This window comes from Aethalodelphis obliquidens, unplaced genomic scaffold, assembly GCF_003676395.1.
Source record: "Aethalodelphis obliquidens isolate GAN/ISIS:26980383/991018 unplaced genomic scaffold, ASM367639v1 scaffold6, whole genome shotgun sequence".
Taxonomy (NCBI): domain Eukaryota; kingdom Metazoa; phylum Chordata; class Mammalia; order Artiodactyla; family Delphinidae; genus Aethalodelphis; species Aethalodelphis obliquidens.
Window position 1 is genome coordinate 62,102,983 of NW_020837950.1, and position 19,694 is coordinate 62,122,676.

At 36.6% G+C, this 19,694-nt stretch overlaps 1 protein-coding gene across 7 annotated transcripts in view; it reads left to right on the top strand.

The window, feature by feature from the left end:
- The window catches only part of LARP1B (La ribonucleoprotein 1B), a 128,777-nt gene that overhangs the window by 15,026 nt on the left and 94,057 nt on the right, over positions 1-19,694 (top strand). For 2 of the 7 annotated variants that reach the window (XM_027103690.1, XM_027103691.1), the window contains 7 exons: positions 1,530-1,719; positions 4,036-4,173; positions 7,509-7,613; positions 8,498-8,641; positions 8,885-9,050; positions 13,070-13,214; positions 17,954-18,128. In XM_027103690.1, the coding sequence (XP_026959491.1) occupies positions 1,530-1,719; positions 4,036-4,173; positions 7,509-7,613; positions 8,498-8,641; positions 8,885-9,050; positions 13,070-13,214; positions 17,954-18,128 (1,063 nt within the window). Of the gene's footprint in view, positions 1-1,529; positions 1,720-4,035; positions 4,174-7,508; positions 7,614-8,497; positions 8,642-8,884; positions 9,051-13,069; positions 13,215-17,953; positions 18,129-18,701; positions 19,692-19,694 lie in introns of those variants that run through there. The other 5 variants (XM_027103692.1, XM_027103697.1, XM_027103693.1 and 2 more) reach the window with 3 other exon arrangements.

The window sequence follows — 19,694 nt, forward strand, 5'->3', positions numbered from 1 at the left end:
GTCTTTTTAGAGAAGTAGTATATATGGTATCTGGTTACGTGGTTTCATTTGACACTGTACATCTTGCTATTTGTAATTTGTGCAGAATTATTGGTGTGTAGTTTAAAAACTATAAACTAAAACTAGTTAACTATAACTATAAAGCAGCTTAGTTGTTGTATAAATGACATAATAAACTGCACATATATAAGGTGTACAGTTTGATACGCTTTGACCTATGAAACCTTTGCCACAAACAAGATAATGAACTTAATTTGTAATTCTTCCTGTCACATTCCACCCCCTCACCCCATCATCCCAGACAACCACTGATAAGCTTTCTGTCACTTAGTTAATTTGCATTTTCTACAGTTTTTTTTTTTATTGGAGTATAGTTGATTTACAATGCATTTTCTACAATTTTATGTAAGTGGAGTCATACAGGATGCATCCTTTTTTTTTTTCTGGCTTTCATTTAGCTTAATTATTTTGAGATTTATTTATGTTATACGTATTAGTAGTTCATTCCTTCTTATTTTCTGGGTAGTACTCCATTGTATGGATATAATGCTGTGCATTCACCTATTGGTGGACATTTGTGTTGATTCCAGTTTTTGCTATTAAGAATAAAGCTGCTATATCAGGACTTCCCTGGTGGTGCAGTGGTTAAGAAGCCGCCTGCCAATGCAGGGGACACGGGTTCGAGCCCTGGTCCGGGAAGATCCCACATGCCGTGGAGCAACTAAGCCCGTGTGCCACAACTACTGAGCCTGCGCTCTAGAGTCCGTGTGCCACAGCTACTGAAGCCCGTGCACCTAGAGCCCGTGCTCCACAGCAAGAGAAGCCACCGCAATGAGAAGCCCGCGCACCACAACAAAGAGTAGCCTCCGCTCGCCACAACTAGAGAAAGCCCGCGTGCAGCAACGAAGATACAACGCAGTCAAAAATAAATTTATAAAAAAAAATAAAGCTGCTATATAAACATTTATGTACAAAATTTTGCATGGAATAATGCTTTTGTTTTTCTTGGGCGTAGAATGGTTGGATTTTATGGTAGCTATTTATTTAACTTTTAAAACTACTAAACTTTTTATTCCACCAGCAGTGTATGAGAATTCTAGTTATTCTGTAGCCTCACTAATACTCTATGTGGTCAGCCTTTTAATTTTAGTCAGTCTAGTAGGTGTATAGTGGTATCACACTATAGTTTTTAATTTGCATTTTTCTAATGATGTCAAGCACATTTTCATGTACATTTGTCATCACTATATCTTTTTGATGAAGTGTCTGTTCAACTCTAGCCCACATTTCAATTGTTTTCTTGTTACTGCATTATAGAGTTCATTATATATTTTAGATACAAGTCCTTTTATCAAATACTTAGCAAATATTTTCTTCCAGTTTTTCAAATGACTTTTAACAGTGTCTTTTGTAAAGTAGTTTTTTAGTTTTGTTAAAAGTTGGCATTCTTTTTGCGATATTTAGGTAAGGTGTTACCACAGATTTTTGGATATGTTAGTGAAAATGTTCATGAAAATTATTTCATTCAGAAAACCTTTTTGCAGTGTCAGAGTGTCATCAGCCTAGGAAATAAGAAGCCACAAAACAGAAAAGAAAGAGAAGACAAGGTTGAAAAGAGAAGTAACAGTGAAAGCAAAGAAAGCCGGGAAACAAAATTAGATGGTCCTGGTGAAAATGTCAGTGAGGATGAGGCTCAGTCAAGTAATCAACGAAAGAAAGGTTAGTTTGTTTACATCTTCATTTTGATTTTTAAGTTTTTGAAGAGAGTTGTAGTAATGAAGAATTGTATTTAATCAGTTGATTCCTGGTAGTCACCAGTTAGTAGTTTGGATTTCTTCAGGATACCATCTACAATGGTAACTGATTTTCTTTTGTAGCATTTCTGAACTATGAGACTTTCCTCTCTATGTTTGACTTGTATTTTATGTAAGAATGGATTTAAATTCCACCTATAGAGGTGGGTGCAGATATATTCTTGGAAAGTTGTATGATAACTATTGTTTTTTAAATCTGCATTGGAACGGCTCCCTTTTTTCCAGGAAATTTTGAGAAAATATTTTTCTGAGACAAAATTGAGAACAATCTTGGTCAACTCTTTTTCATCATTGCATTCCCCCATTACTCTTTGAAGGAAAAAAATATTGTCTTTACATCCTTTTCCATATTCTTTTAGGAACTTCTCATGTGTCTAGGGACAGATTATGATTTAATTGGTAAAAGCATATTCTCATTCAGTGTTCTGAGTCTCAATAAAAGTGTCTTCAGGGGTTTTTAGGCAGAAAAGTTCTTTAAACTGTCAGAAGGTCAGTAGCTGAGGCAAAGTGAACTCTGGGGAGAGGGCAGGGGGTGCTATTGGAGAGATAGGAAAGGTCCATGTTATTCAGGGCTTTGGTAACTTGGAATTGGTATTTTAAGTACTGTGGGAAGCCATTGAAGCATTTTAATTCTTGGAGGTGATGGGGCATGGGAGGGGACATTTCATGATGAAGTAGTTGCCAGCCAACTTCTTTAATAATGGAACTAACAGCCTGCCGTGTACTGAGCACTTACTTGAATTTTTTCTTTTTTGATGACTATTATAACCCTTAGCTGCAGGGTAATCATGAGGCTCACTCTATATAGTATGCCAAGGGTAATTGCTCAGAAGTGGTGGCAGTAGGACAACCATGTGGTTGTTACAAAAAATTTCCCCATTTCTTGAATGCTTAATCACTTACCTTTTTCATGCTCCTTTGATACATAAGTAGTCTTTTTGACTGTCTAGAAGTCATACAGGTAACAAGACCTATCCTGCTCTAAAATTTGTCTTCCTTGTTAGTTGTTTCAATTAAAACTGATTAGCCGGGCTTCCCTGGTGGCGCAGTGGTTGAGAGTCCGCCTGCCGATGCAGGGGACGCGGGTTCGTGCCCTGGTCCGGGAGGATCCCACATGCCGCAGAGCGGCTGGGCCCATAAGCCATGGCCGCTGAGCCAGCATGTCCGGAGCCTGTGCTCCGCAACGAGAGAGACTGCGACAGTGAGAGGCCCACATAACGCAAAAAAAAAAAAAAAAAAAAAAACTGATTAGCCAACACTAAAATGTGGGTGTTTGTAGTTAAAGTAATTTTATATAATCGGGTCATGCTTAGAGCACACATGTTTAAGTGCTTATTTATGCCCAAAGTATCTCATTGATAGAATTTACAGTATAGACTTTAAGGAGTTTTTAGATTCTTTCATATTCTCTTTTCCTTATCTGTCTGTAGTTTTCAGTATTAGTAGGAAATTAGTACACTAATATTCCCTTAATTACTTTGATAGTTTTTCCTTTGCCCATGAGTCTTTTTGTTTTAGTTGAAATATATAGTGGGCAGAAGACTGAATATTTTGAAACCTTAACTATGGAATTCATGAATAGGTAACATTCAGAATTTCACTATACTAAATATAGCAATTAATTACACTATCATTTAGTCAACAAGGAGCTTTAAATTGCTTGTATCTCTTAAGAAGTTAGGAAAATGTGTAGTAGCTATACAAAGGTTTATCAAATGCAGTTAGACAGATTTTATACTTAAACTTTATTTTGAAAAAGCTCTTTCATTAGTAGTGATGCTGGATGAATTAATATTTGAGGCAGTGATTTGAAACTAAAAGTGTTTTGAATCACTGGTCAAACAGTTAACAGGTATACCCTGTTCTAAAGCCTAAGTATCAAGTACTAGATGGAAGTAGTGTGTACACTTAATATTTTTAATGGCTTATTTGTCAGAATTAAACAGAAGAGTGTGCATTTCACTTAAAAGCAAAAGAATTCCAATGATACTCTATCACTGGCTTTTCACTTGAGTTTTAGAAACTTACTATTTGCCCAAACAAGTTTATTAAAGAGCTGGGGGAGCAGAAGAAAATCATTTTGGTACTCTACAAGTAATCCCTTTAAGGACAAATTAAGTCTTTCATTTATTTAATTAAAATTTAGAGTCCTTTCACAATTGCAAAGCTTTAATGAAAATTGTGCATTGTCATTAAATGATTTTATTTTGTTTTCTTCAAGCTAATAAGCACAAGTGGGTACCACTCCACCTAGATGATGTAAGACCAGACAGTCAAGAAAGACCAGGGTCCCGGAATAGCTCAAGATGTCAACCTGAAGCAAATAAATCACATAACAATAGGAGAAATGACACACGAAGTAAGTAACATTCTAAGAGAAAAATGACTCATCTAGTCTTAATCTTACTATTTTAATAACCATGTATAGTATAAACTATTTGAGAGTAAGTTGCAGACATTGTGCCCCTTTAACCCTAAATACCTTCAGGGTATGTATCGTAAGATCAGTAATACACTGTGACTATCCACAGGCAGAATTTCTCAATAATGCCCTTTACAGTTTTTTCTCCTCTTTTCTGGGATCTAATCTGTGATCACACATTGCTTTTAGTTGTCTCTGTTAGTCTGGAATAATTCTTCTGCTTTTGTCTTCCATGACGTTGATTTTTTTCTGAAGGCTTTAAGACAGTAATGTGGTAGCTATACTTATACCTTTGGGTTTTCTGATGATTGGATTTGGGTTATAAATTTTTGGCAGGAATACTGCAAAAGTTAAATGGTTTTCTTTGTAGTGTATAACTTGAAAACACATGTGGTATTGGTTTATCTTATTATTGGTGATATTAACTTTGAGCACTTGGTTAAGATGAGGTACTCCAGGTTTCTTTATTTTAAAGATACCCTTTTTCCCTTGATAATTAACATGTAATTTGTGGAGAGAGACTTTGAGACTGTGGGAGTACCCATTTTTTCATCAGACTTTTCATATGAGCTTCAGTTTCCATTGGTGATTTTTATTCTTGCCTGATTATTACCGTGATGGTTGCAAATGCTGAATAGGTAATCTTCAGAATTTCACTATACTAGTATTTGTCTTACTGCATCATTCTTTCTGTATTTATTAGCTGGCATTCCACTGTAAAGAACAACTTCCTATTATCAGTGTGGACTAAAGGCTTCTTATGTTTTCAGTGGTTGAAATTGTTATCATGATTGTTTAATTTGATGCTCAAATTGTCCCAGAGTTGGCTAGTGGAAGCCTCTTCTGGGTGGTTTCTGGATCATTCTTTAAAAAGTCAACTTTACTGAGTTAATAATTATATATATTAAAGTACACTGAAATTACTGTCAAGTCCCCTAACCATGAGTCTACTTTCTGTCAGATTTGATTTATCTTTTCAGAATTTCATATAAATTGAACTGTGTAATATAAATTATATCCTCTTGTGTTCTTTTGCTTAGCATAATGATTTTCACATTCATCAGTGTTGTTCCATATATCAGTAGTTTCTACCTCTTTATTGCATAATAGTTTTCTATTGAATGGATATTCTCCTTTATCCATTCATGTTGGTGAATATTTGGCTTGTTACCAGTTTTTGCCTGTTATGAGTAATGCCGCCATGAACATTTGTGTACAGACCTTTGTGTGGGCATATGTCTTAGATTCTCGGGTAAACATCTAGGAGTGGATTGCTAGGTGGTATGGTAAACGTGTGTGTGTGTGTATATTTTTTTGCTGTGTCATACAGCATGCGGGATCTTAGTTCCCCGACTAAGGATTGAACCCATGCCCCCTGCAGTGAAAGTGTGGAGTCGTAACCACTGGACTGCCAAGGAAGTCCCCAGTAAATGTATATTTAATGTAATAAGAAATTGCCAAATGTTTCTTTTTTTAAAAAATTTATTTATTTATTTTATTTTTGGCTGTGTTGGGTCTTCGTTGCTGCGCGCAGGCTTTCTTTAGTTGCGGATGTGGGGCTACTCTTTGTTTTGGTCCGCAGACTTATCATGGCGGTGGCTTTGCTTTGTTGTGGAGCACAGGCTCTAGGCATGCCAGCTTCAGTAGTTGTGGTATGTGGACTCAGTAGTTGTGGCTTGCGGGCTGTATAGCACAGACTCAGTAGTGGTGGCGCAAGGACGTAGTTGCTCTGTGGCATGTGGGATCTTCCCGGACCAGGGCTCGAACCTGTGTCCCCTGCATTGGCAGACGGATTCTTAACCACTGTGCCACCAGGGAAGTCCCACCAATGTTTCTTTCCTTTGCCATATGTTAGGTCATATGTCTTGTGGAATTTCCCATATTTTGGATTTGGCTAAATGCTTTATCGTGATACTCCTTAACATGTTCCTTTGTCTTTTCTAAGTGTAACTGACAATAATAACTAGAGGTTTGGTTAAGATCCAGTTTATTTTTGTTTTTCTTTTGGTAGGAATATTTCATAGTGTGTTTGTGTCACAGCAGTAGGAATAAAATGTCTGGGTGTCTTACTTTCAGATTGTGTTGCGGTTGAGTTGGTTCAGGTGTTGTTAGCCTTATCCATCCATCATAAAGTGTCCCATCAGGGACTTCCCTGGTGGCTCAGTGGTTAAGAATCTGCCTGCCAATGCAGGGGACACGGGTTCGAGCCCTGGTCCGGGAAGATCCCACATGCCGTGGAGCAGCTAAGCCTGTGCGCCACAACTACTGAGCCTGTGCTCTAGAGCCCGTGAGCCATAACTACTGAGCCCACGTGCCGCAACTGAAGCCCGCGTGCCGCAACTGAAGCCCGCATGCCTAGAGCCCGTGCTCTGCAACAAGAGAAGCCACCACAATGAGAAGCCCGCGCACTGCAACGAAGAGTAGCCCCTGCTTGCCACAACTAGAGAAAGCCCATGCACAGCAACAAAGACCCAACACAGCCAAAAATAAGTAAATAAAATTAATTAATTAAAAAAAAATCATTCCCCAGATACATTATTTCAGCAGGGTTTGTTCAAGTTTCAGAAAGAAGAGGACAGGAGGATATGTGGAAGCAGTTGGCTGAGCATTTGTGTTTTTTGTTTGTTTGGTTTTTTTTGGCCACCCCATGCAGCTTGTGGGATCTTAGTTCCCCGAGCAGGGATTGAACCCGTGCCCTCGAGGGTGAAAGTGTTGATTCCTAACCACTGGACTGCCAGGGAATTCCCTGAGCATTTGCTTTTATAGTTTTCTACTGAAATCTTTTAAGTCTGATAATTTTTAAGGCATATTGTCCTGTGAAAGCATCGTACAGTGAGTCCCTGTCTAATCACCATCCAGATTTAGTCACTCTGCTATCTTTAATTCATCCATCTGCTGAATCATTTGAAAGTACCTTGCAGATATCGTGACACTTCAGCACTGATGTCCCAAGAAAATGGAGCATCTAAGAAAATCAACACTAATTCATTATATCATCTAAAATCTAGTCAATGGTTATATTTACTCAATTGTCCACAAAATATGACTTTAAAATTCTAAAACTTGCTACTGGTATCTAGTGAGTAGAGACCAAGGATAATGCTAAACATCCTACAGTACCCAGGACAGCCTCCACACTAAAGAGTTATCTGGCTCAAAATGTCAGTTATGCCATGGTTGAAAAACCCTGGTCTCTGGGGTATGCATACCTTTACTTATTTGATTGTTTCCAATTGTTTTTCAAAATTGAAATGTACTTGTTTTTATTCCAGCATTATACAAAAGTTCTGTCTTGGTCAACATTTGCTATTGGGAATTCCCTGGCGGTCCAGTGGTTGGGACTCTGTGCTTCCACTGCAGGACTGCAGAGGGTACAGGTTTGATCTCGATCCTTGGTCGGGGAACTAGGGTCCTTCATGCTACAAAGTACAACCAAAAAGGAAAAAACAAAACAGAAAAATAAAACAAAAAAATATTGATATTATGGGACCTTAAAATGTTTTTCAGACTGGGACAGAGATAAAAAAATACTCTTTCATTGTCTTAATTTGCATTTCTCAAGGCCACTGAGGCTGAGCACCGTTTTTTTTATTGTCTATTTGCATTTTCTTGTTTGCCCTGCCAGTCTTTTAATGATTTTTTCCTATTTGGTTGCGGGGTGTGTGTGTGTGTGTGTGTGTGTGTGTGTGTGTGTGTGTGTCTGAGAGAGAGAGAGAGAGAGAGAGAGGATGCATGAGGGCATAAGAGACATTTGTATGAGTTCTATATGTATTCTGGATATAATTGCTATATTGTGCTGCAGATATCTTCTCCCAGTTTTCATTTCCTTTTTTCTTTAAAAGAAATGTCTTTTACTTAAATAGAAACACCCTTTCCTTAAAAAAATTCCTATTTGTGAAAATAAGTATTATTGTGAAAATAAGTTTTTGTTTTTAGGAGTTTTATATAGTACAAAACTCAGTTGTCTTGGAACTTGTTAAATTTTTAACAGTACAGTTTTAGCAAACGATCTCGTTATCTTTTTAGTATATTACTTATCAGAATATCTTCTTTATATGTCAATACATAAGATGTCTTTTATGCCAGAGACATTTTGATAAATTCCTATGGAATCTCTTAAGTTTGTATCTTTCTGAAGAATGACTGGTTACTAATAACTAGTTACAAAGTGGGGAGGAGTGGTTACCACGTTTTCGTAAAGATAATCATGTTTTCATAGTTGCAAATTGGAATGTATAAAAATATTTTTATTTTAAAAAAGGTTGGAGGCGTGAAAGAGAAAAGAGAGATGATCAAGATGAAGTTTCCAGTGTGAGAAGTGAGGGTGGTAATATCCGAGGTACCTTTAGAGGCCGAGGAAGAGGCCGAGGACGGGGAAGAGGACGAGGCAGAGGAAATCCTCGATGTGAGACTTGATTTTTTGGTTTGTTAAATTAAATGAACACTGAAAAAAGTGTGCAAGTCGCCTGTTTTTCCCACTATCCCATATACTGTTTTAACTGATTTTACGTGTCTGATAATAAAGATGGTTTTGTATTTGTTTGTTACCCCTTGAGATACTTCACTTTGGATTTTTCTTTATAGTAACTATTTCTTTTTTTTTGTTTTTCAATCTGTGATCATTTTTCTTTTTCTTTATTACATTAAGTGAACTTTGATTATTCATATGGTTATCAAGAACATGGTGAAAGGACTGGTCAACCATTTCAAACAGAACTTAATACCAGTATGATGTATTACTATGATGATGGTACAGGCGTACAGGTGTATCCTGTGGAAGAAGCATTGCTTAAAGAGTATATTAAACGCCAAATGTAAGTCAATCAGACATAAAGAGATGGGGCAGGAAAATCCATTGCAATATCAAACTTTAACAACACTGATAATATAACACATTTTCTAAGCTGTTTATTAGTAAAATTAGAACATGTTAATAGTATTTTATATTTTGTTTCTAGGAAATGTTAGTAGAGCATGTATAAAGTATTTTTAAAAATTTATTTTTGGTTCATGTTGTTATTTATATAAGACTCCTTTCTCTCTTGAGGTACTTCTCTGCTTAAAGGATATTAGTTAAAATGTCACGGCATAATATGAATGATTAAATATAAGAATATAAAACTACTTCATATGTTTGAAATTGAACAAGTGAAATTTAGCTTATTTGCAAATAAATGTTTATATTAAAATTTGCAAATGAACATAAATGGCAAAAAATGGTGACATCTTCTGACTTTTATAACAGTTGGTTTCAGGATCATAAGTTTGTTTTTTAACTTTTAAGTTCTCTTTCTTTGTGACACGTATTCAAAGGAGACTACCTAATCTTTTTTAGTTTTAGACTTTTTATTTTAGTTCTTGTAATAGTTGCTTTCTGAATATTGAACTTGAAGTTTAGGAGAATATTAGTTTGTTGTATTATCTTTAAGCAAAAAATAACCCCTCTGCCTGTTGGTATTGTGTAGGATGTTTTGCATATTAAATAGTGTGTTTATATAGTGGTGAGAAAAGTGCTTCCAAGTGATGTGCCTAACTAATTTACTGAAATTTGAACCTTTTTTTATCCTTATAAAGGGAAGGAAAAAGGCTATTTTTGAAAAGGCATAAGCATTTTTAGTTTTATTTATTTATTAGTTTTTTGGCTTTGTTGGGTCTTCGTTGCTGCGCCCAAGCTTTCTCTTGTTGTGGTGAGCGGGGGCTACTCTTTGTTGCGGTGCATGGACTTCTCATTGCAGTGGCTTCTCTTGTTGCGGAGCACAGGTTCTAGGTGCGTGGGCTTCAGTAGTTGCGGCACGCGGGCTCAGTAGTTGTGGCTCGCGGGCTCTAGAGCACAGGCTTCATAGTTGTGGCCCACGGGCTTAGTTCTCTGCAGCATGTGGGATCTTCCCGGACCAGGGCTCGAACCTGTGTCCCCTGCATTGGCAGGCAGATTCTTAACCACTGCACCACCAGGGAAGCCCCATAATCATTTTTAAAACATCCACCTTTATTTTAAAAAGAAAATGGACCCTAGTCCATTAATAGAAAATAATATGTTCATCAGCATTAACCAGGCAACTTCCTGGGATGCCTTCATGGTGGATTTGATTGGCTTACAATATGAAGCAACTTGTTTATTTTATTCTTGCTTCTTTTGTTACAGTTGATGCAAACACTGAAGAAAAGGGCCTTTTTATGGGCAGAAAGTGCCTGGCATGTGGCTATCAACTTCAAAACACTATTCCTGTCTCCCTTTGTAACTCTTGCTGCCAGGTCCGTTCTGAGACCTGACAGTGGACATGCAACTCCATGTCAGGATAATCGGCCTCCAGTGTGCTCATACAAGTGAGGGAGGAGCATAGCTACTTCAGTGTTGACAAAATTTCTGATCATGCAGTGTAGAATCCAGAGCTTCTAAGGTAGGACATGATAATGTCCCCTAGGATACTGAACAAAGTATCAGACGTGGCATTGGGTATGACTCCTTTTTTTGTTATTATTTAGCAGCAGAGTTTTTGGCAGATACTAGAGCACCAGGTTTAGAATGGCTCTTCACTGTTACTGATCTCTGATTAGTGGACATCTGGATTTGAGGAGTCATGTTTTTGACTTTGTGTCTTTAAGGTTTCTCAAACATACATAGGCTTATTCATTAGGGTTTGGATTTTCCTCTTTGAGAAGTTACTGAAAAACTTCTTGTACTTCAGGAATACTATGCTAAATAATTTGAAGTAGGAGGCTTAACTGTATTATGGATGGTTGAGTTCTTAAAATCATTTTAACTGAAAATGTATGTTAATAATTTGACATTTTTGATATCAGGATATTAAAAATGGAAAATCTTGATTATTTTTATCTGGGCAGTCTCTTGGCATTCAGATTTAGACATAAGTATGTTTGCAGCCCGTTAGAAGTTTTAAAAAGTGTATACTATAGGTAATAGTGATTCATGAATTTATTTAGATACTGTGTTTCTCACAGAGTACTAGATTAAAAAGGCATCTTACTAATTATTCAGAGAAGTTTTTGTCTAAGAACACTTTTGTGTTTAAATCACATGTCTTAATGTCTGAAAATTTTGAATTTATGCGTATGTATTATGTGCCTACTGCATTTTAGCCACTTTCGTGAAAGGGCTTTTGAAGTGTAACAGAAAGCAGAACAGATGTATTCTGTGCCCACCACATGCCAGGCACTGTGAAAAGGGCTTTTGAGGCATAACAAAAATCAAAATGTTAATCTCTTCAAGACTTCAATTATTTTCTTTAGCATTTAAGAAGAGTAAATGATTTATTAGTGTTACTGCGATGTCAGTTGAATTTCACTGATCTCAGGGAGCTTTGCACTTTGATAGTTGGATAAATATCAGAGTATAAAGAAGCAACTTGGGTATTTACATTTCTAAAATAAGACATTTTTCCCACCCAGTGAAAGGTAGCTCAAAGCCAGTTTTCAGTTGTAGGTGATTATTTCTTCAAAGTTAGAATTTGACCTAAATAATTCAAGGGTATCTTGAGTTACCCAACCTTACTCCCAAATATGAGCTGGCGTGCTTTCTTATCATTTGCCACCCTTCTTTGAAAACTTGCTCTGTGATTTGGAAACAGTATAGGATTTTTAAACTGTAAGCCATATCATTTGATGTCATGTATTTCTTTTGTATTATTCTTTTGTACATTTCCCCCTATTTATCCTCTTCTGCTTTTCTAGAATCTTGTTCTCGTGTTTTTTTTTTTCTCGTGTTTTTTTATATGCAGACTGTAATTTAAATATGTGTTTCTCAAATGCCATTATTATATGTATTCTTCATATTATCTTTATCTCTTGGAACTTGTAGTCGTTGATGATACGGTTTGTTCATTTACACATCTCTCTATACTTTCCTAGAGAGAAGATTAAGGTGTATAAGTTGCTTCTGTATTTTTTTTTGCCCATATATATACCTCATGGTGTTGCAGATATTCTTTGTTTAACTGTATTCCGTTCACTTTTTTTTTTTTTTTTTTTTTGCGGTACGCGGGCTGCTCACTGTTATGGCCTCTCCCGTTGCGGAGCACAGGCTCCGGACGCGCAGGCCCAGCGGCCATGGCTCATGGGCCCAGCCCCTCCGCGGCATGTGGGATCCTCCCGGACCGGGGCATGAACCCGCGTCCCCTGCATCAGCAGGCGGACTCCCAACCACTGCGCCACCAGGGAAGCCCTTCCGTTCACTTTTAACGTCTTTTATAGTTCTGCCTCTCGAAGGGGGGAGATAGTGAACCATTCAAATATAAAATTGTGTGCATCTGTGCCCACATATTCACTCAGTTTTTACTAAGCATTGTGCTGAATGCTAGGGTTCAGAAGTATTAAACAGTGTCAGTACCCTGCCAAATTAGAAAACAAACTACTCTGTAAACTTGACAAAGAATACTTCCAATATACCATTATTTTCAGTGATGGGAAAAAGTTGGAAGGTAGTCTGTTGATGTGTTTAACTTTGTTATTTAAATGAAGCAAGTTCAAGTAGCTTTGAAATGAAATTTTTCACTTAATTGACTCATTAAAAAGTTAATTATTGAACTGTTTTAAAGTATGGTTAATTGTTTATACCTGGGTAAAGCTGATCTAACAAAGAAGTACGTTTTTGGGAAGATAGTATTCTAAATTTCTTTCTACCTGTGTAAGAGAAATTACTAACAGTAGGGTTTTGTTGTTATTATATTTACCCTATGTATGTTGTGTTAAATGTATATAATGTTATTAATAAATCAAAATAGTTTTATAACAATTGATATTATAAGCCATAGACATTTTAATATTCTATTGAATAAATTGATGAAATTTATATTTACTTCTTTCTTTCTTTTTTCAGTGAATATTACTTCAGTATAGAAAACTTGGAACGGGACTTCTTTCTTAGGAGAAAGATGGATGAGCAAGGTTTCTTGCCTATTTCCCTGATTGCTGGTTTCCACCGTGTTCAGGCCCTCACTACAAACCTTAATCTCATATTAGAGGTAATTTTTCATACACAAAAACAGTCTGTACTTTAGTCATGCTGTGAACCTAAAACTGCTCTAAAAAATAAAGTCTATTAAACAATTTTAAGGAAAAAGCAAAAACAATCTGTAGTTACCTAAGGCTTAGACTATATCTCAAGGCTTTTTTGCCATTTTATAAAACCCAAATAAATGTCTGACCCCTCAAAGGATTACTTAATGATGTTTCCACCTATTTTTAACCTGATCCTTCTTAGATGGGTTGAACCCCAACACAAACTAGAACACTCTTGGGTGTTCTTGGTCCTTTTAGTCTTCAGGTTGCTATAAAATAGCATGTATTAAATTATTAAATTTAAATTAAATTTAAATTTTGAGAATTTTTCCTGTATAAAGAAGGCTAATTTAAAATGGGCTTTCTAGTTGTGTTCATTTTTTTTGTTTTTAATAAATTTATTTTATTTATTTAGTTTTGGCTGCACTGGGTCTTTGTTACTGTGCGTGGGCTTTCTCTAGTTGCGGCAAGTGGGGGCTACTCTTCGTTGCGGTACGTGGGCTTCCCATTGTAGTGGCTTCTCTTGTTGTGGAGCACAGGCTCTAGGCGTGCGGGCTTCAGTAGTTGTAGCATGCGGGCTCAGTAGTTGTGGCTCACGGGCTCTAGAGCACAGGCTCAGTAGTTGTGGCGCATGGGCTTAGTTGCTCCGCGGCATGGGGGATCTTCCCGGACCAGGGCTTGAACCCATGTCCCCTGCATCGGCAGGTGGATTCTTAACCACTGTGCCACCAGGGAAGCCCGGGAAAGGATATTTAAAAAAAAAAAAAAATTTTCTGTTACCATTATGGTTAGCATTATTAATACATAGTGACTGATTTTTTTTTGTAGAGTTTATTTATTTATTTTTGGCTGCGTTGGGTCTTTGCTGCTCTGCATGGGCTTCCTCTAGTTGCGGTGAGCAGGAGCTATCCTTTCTTGTGGTGCGTGGGCTTCTCATTGCGGTGGCTTCTCTTGTTGAGGAGAATGGGCTCTAGGTACAGGGGCTTTGGTAGCTGTGACACACAGACTCTAGAGCGCAGACTTAGTAATTGTGGTGCACAGGCTTAGTTGCTCCACGGCACGCGGGATCTTCCCAGACCAGGGCTCGAACCCGTGTCCCCTGCGCTGGCAGGTTGACTCTTAACCACTGCGCCACCAGCGAAGTCACCACAGTGACTGATTTACAGTAAGAAATACTAGTACTGTGAAACATAGAAACACATAAGCATAGTGATTTAGAATAGCACAGGTTTGAATTCACTTAACATTCATTATGTACCTACCACTTATTACAGTGGGAAAGATGTCTTTTTTTCCCTTAAGAAGGTAAGCCTTCATTAGGCTTTGCAGTATAAACATACTGATTTAGAGCATGGGCTTTAGAACCTGCATACATATCCTCCTAGCTCTGTGACTTCAGGCAGTGTCCTGAGACTTCTGTAAAGTGGAAATTGTTGCAACAATACATACTTCATAGGGTTGTTATGAGTATGAAATGTGTAATGGCAGTGTCTGGCAGTGTCTGGCAGTGTAATGGCAGTGTCTGGCAGTGACAGTGTCTTAACTGTCTTGAAAAAACTATCAAAAGAAGCAAAATATATTTTAGCTAACACCCGTATCTGCTCTGGTTGAGTGTGTCTACACAGCTAAACTTACTGAATCTGTTTCCTCCTCTCCCATTTGTTTTTCACCTTACTGCACTCTTTTTCTTTCTTTCTTTTTTTTTTTTTACTTTGATACATATGTATATTGTAATATGATGACTATTGCAGTGTTATCACTTAACATAGTTATAGTACAATATAATAGAAATAATAGAAAATAATAGGAAAAAACCCCTCAGACACCCAGAAATGTTGACTGTATACTGTAGCTCATTGTTTAGGAGTTCAAGATAACCAAGATTTGGTTTTAGTAAAAATATGTCTAACTCTGTCTTGATCTTTTCCTTAATTTGTGTATGCTGTGAGCCTTTTAAGTTTTTGTATGAGTCTTTTAAGGCCTGAGTCACAACTTTCCCCCTTTCTGTTTTCTTTATTTTCTTCTTGAGTTTTTTTTTTGTTCTTTTCTTTTCAGTAGGGAATTAATTCCCTGTGATTCAAGATTCAAAGGGTATATAGTGAAAGATTTCCTTCTCATCTTTCACCAACAGTGAACTAGTTAAACCTTCCTTGGTATGGCAAGTAGTGTTACTTCTTTTTTGTGTATTCTTCCTGAGATAGTTCATGTTTTACTACATATACTGTTATACCCCTTCCTTTTATAAAAACAGCATATATTGGAAGATCATTCAATAGCTATATATAAAGAACTTTGAATTTTTTCCTGAAAATTTTTCTTTAAATTGAGACATAACTTATACATTGTATATTAGAAGTTATAAGATTAAGAATGACTTTCCCCTATGTACATACTTGTGTTACTGCTACATGGATTAAGATAGAACATTTTCAACATCCCAGGGAGCTCCCTTGTACTCCCTCCTAGTCTGAATCACTGTTCTCCTCAAAGTAGTTGCTTTTCAGAGAGGTCCTTCATCTTGTTTTTTAAACATTACATAATCAAAGTTATTTGAAATCTTTTATATCTGACTTTTGCTTGTTATTTCTGTAAGGCTTATCCATGTTGTTGTTGTGTGTGGCAGTTGTTTATTTTTTATTTTGCAGTAGTATTCAATTGTATGAATATAACTCTTTTCAGGTTCCTTTTAATAGACATCTGGGTTCTTTACAGCTTGAATATGTGACTGTTGTGAACATTATTATTGTACATATTTTTGGATGGACATATGCACTTATTTTTCTGTGAAATTGATGGGTAACAGGTTATGTGCGTGTGTGTGTGTGTGTGTGTGTTCGTGTGTATACAAACATATATATATATATATATGAGCTTACCTTTGTAAATACTGCTAAACATTTTTCCAAGATATTGAACCAATTAAAACTACTGCTGTTCAGAGTTTGACTTGCTTCACATACCAGCGAACACTGTTGGTGGTCTTTTTCCAAAACATTTTGAAAAACTTAAGCCCATAGCAAAGTTTTAAGGTGATTTTTCTTTTTCTTTTTAAAATTCAGGTGTAAATAACATGATGTAAAATGCAGGGCTACTAGGTGTTCATTTCGAGTTTTGAAAATTGTATAAGCCTGCTCCAAACAAGATATAGTTAATTACTCTAAAAACTTCCTTAGTGGCCCTTTGCAGTCAGTCCCCCATCCCCTCACCCTTTGCCCAGCCAAACCAAAGCATTTTTCTGATTCTGTTACCAGAGATTTATTTTGTCTTTTCTTTACATTTGTGTAAATAGAGTTCTTCTGTCTCCTGGCTCTTTCATTTGTAGTTTTTGAAATTCATCCATGTTGTTGCAAGATCTGGATGCTGGGTATACTGCTTTGCTACTGGGGTGTCATTGCTTCTAGAACATTCAGTGGACAAAACTAGGAAAATACATTAAAAAAATACACATATCAGCAACTCAGACCCTTTACTGTAAGATTCTTCTTTATTTCCTTCATTCTATATTTCAGACTCTCTTCTCTTTCAGTGAGTATCCTGATTCCCATCAAAAGAGTTTGTTTTTAAATAATTTTAATACTAATTTTAAAGTAATGTCCAGTTACAGAAAATATACTTACTTGAGAAGTAAGTATGATACTAACATTAAGGGCATACAAATGTAAGATACTTAAAGTAAAACATATAATGTGTTCTCCAACTAAAATATAGCGAGTTTTAATCTTTATAAGTTAACAGTTTGTATGTTGAGTTTTTATATTTGTATTTTTTCTAGTTTCTCAAGGTGTGAGTATCCTTGAATTTCAGGGAAGATTCAGCTCAGTAAGGCTGTAATTTTTATTTGGAAGAAATTTTGTTCTAGTTTTATTTTATCCTTAAATTACAGCAAGCTGACGCGGGCCTCTCACTGTTGTGGCCTCTCCCGCTGCGGAGCACAGGCTCCGGACGCGGAGGCTCAGCGGCCATGGCTCACGGGCCCAGCCGCTCTGCGGCATGTTGGTTCCTCCCAGACCGTGGTACGAGCCCGTGTTCCCTGCATCGGCAGGCGGACTCTCAACCACTGCGCCACCAGGGAAGCCCCAGCAAGCTATTTTTGAGAGCCACCATATCCTAGTGGCTGAGGGTTCTCGTGTTGGACAGATAATAAATGGTTTGAGTCCTGGTATTGCCTCATACTATTGCCTCATACTAAGTCCATAACCTTTATCAAGTTACTTTATTTCTTTGAGCCTCAATTTCCTCATCTGTGAAACCTACTTTACACTTACAAGGTATTATGAGGAATCTCTGCATGTGTGTGTTTATTATTCAGTAATGGTGGTATTTATTACAATAATTAAATATAATGCCTAAATTTTATTTGGTGATATTAAGGGAAAACTAAAGGAAATAGGAGAGGAAAAAATTGTCAATAAAAAATTATAGTAGTTTGCTTCAAGTTGATGCAATACTCCTTAATTGAAAATTTGTTTTTCACAATTAGAATAATTTGCTACATGTTAAACCAGGATATTTGTTACTTTACAGGGGCAAATTATTTTAATATCTGTTCTGTTCATGGATATTCTGAGAAATATATTACATTAACTGTAATACCCTATGCTGATTTCAGACTTAAAAAATGTTTAGGTTATTAGAAATATAGGAGGTACAATTAAATTTTTTGAATGAATGTTCTTTAATAACTCAAAATTCCTATTTATAGGCACTGAAAGATAGCACAGAAGTGGAAATTGTGGACGAGAAAATGAGAAAAAAGATAGAACCAGAAAAATGGCCAATTCCGGGCCCTCCTCCACGTAGTGTGCCACAAACAGACTTCTCTCAACTGATTGATTGCCCAGAGTTTGTACCAGGCCAAGCCTTTGGTTCACATACAGGTAACACCTTTTCTTCTAGAGCAAACAGCATAACAGTGGGCTATTTAGTCCAATTTACCTTTCCTTTTTAAAGTTTATATAGATTCAATAGAAAATTAAAGATAACCCAGTGACTTATGATGCTTTAAATTCTATTCATATTGCCTCCCGTAGAAAGTTATAAATTAAATAGGGATTTAAGAATTATGGGAGGAGCTCTGCTCTATTTATTCTTATTTGTCTACTTTGTCACATGTGGAGTTTCTACCTATCTTCTTAATTTTACTAAATGATTATAGATGTATTCTGCCAGTTTTCCCCTTGTAAGATTGGAATAGTCTAAAAGTTTTAAGAGTGGGGGTAGCCTTCCTTTAATTTTTTTCTTATGTGCTTCAACTTTGTCTTGAAATGACAAGATGACCTATATTCTAAATCAGAATTGGGGATCTCTTATGAAGTTATTGTAATTATATATTAAGGAATTAGTGGTATTTAGAATTTCCAAAAATTGCTTTAATGTTAAGAATTTTTTCCTGGATCATTTTTAAGACATTCCCTCTTGGGAAAAAATATGTGTGCTTAAACTTTTTTCAGTCAGGGTGATGATCTACTGATGCTCTTGGATGTCATTTGATCGGAATATGCAGAGGAATAGGTGACTCACTGAAATATCATTATAAACATTGGAAAAAATCGTCTGCAGAAATGAAAGCGACCAGACTTCTGTGCAAGAATGTCTACTCCCAACTCCTGTGGAGGAGGTTGGGCCAACACTACAGTGGAGATAAACACCTTTGTGATGATGATGAAAGACAGACCAGAGGACTGCTGTTGTTTTTATAGGAGCTGCCCATTTGTTTGTAATTAGCCTGGGCTGCATGTGCTACTTTTGTTCACGGTGGGAAAGTTAATTATCATTCTGGAAATATTGCAAGATTCTGTCTTTTCCTTCCAGACTTATGTACTTGTGTCCAGATCAATAAAGCAGAAATAGAGAGGCTTGAGTGGAATTTCTCAGATTGTTAGGTCCTTTGCTATTTGATTTGCTCTTCACAGTATAGTGTACATTGTATAATTCACATGTTGTCGTAGTGTTTCGCATGGACTATAAGATTTATTAATGTGGACACTAAGGGATAAGAAACTTAAGAAACGAATGAGAGTGTTTTTCTTTTTTACTCTTCAGAATGTATTTTTGATATACCAGTGTAGAGAGCTCCCATCAATAAAGCACTGATGGACAGTCTCACAGATATTTTTATTTAGTGTTTCTTTGTCAGCCCTCTGTGCCTCTAAACCTAGCAAGCAACTTGGGCAGGTGTTTTAAAAGTTGAAGAACTTCAAGTGACATTTTTTAGGGTTTTTTAAAAAAAGAATACAATGTCTGATGGTAAGTTAGATTAAGTTATTGTGTAAACTTGGGGTCCAAGATGACATTTTTAACTGTCTTATGAAGAGGCATTTGGTCAGTTGTTAAATAGAAAATACTTTTTCCACAGGGTAGCTAAGATAGGTCAGTCAAGTTGGTGATGCCTGTCCATTAACCATTTATGCATTATTAATAAAATTACAAGAATAAAATCACAA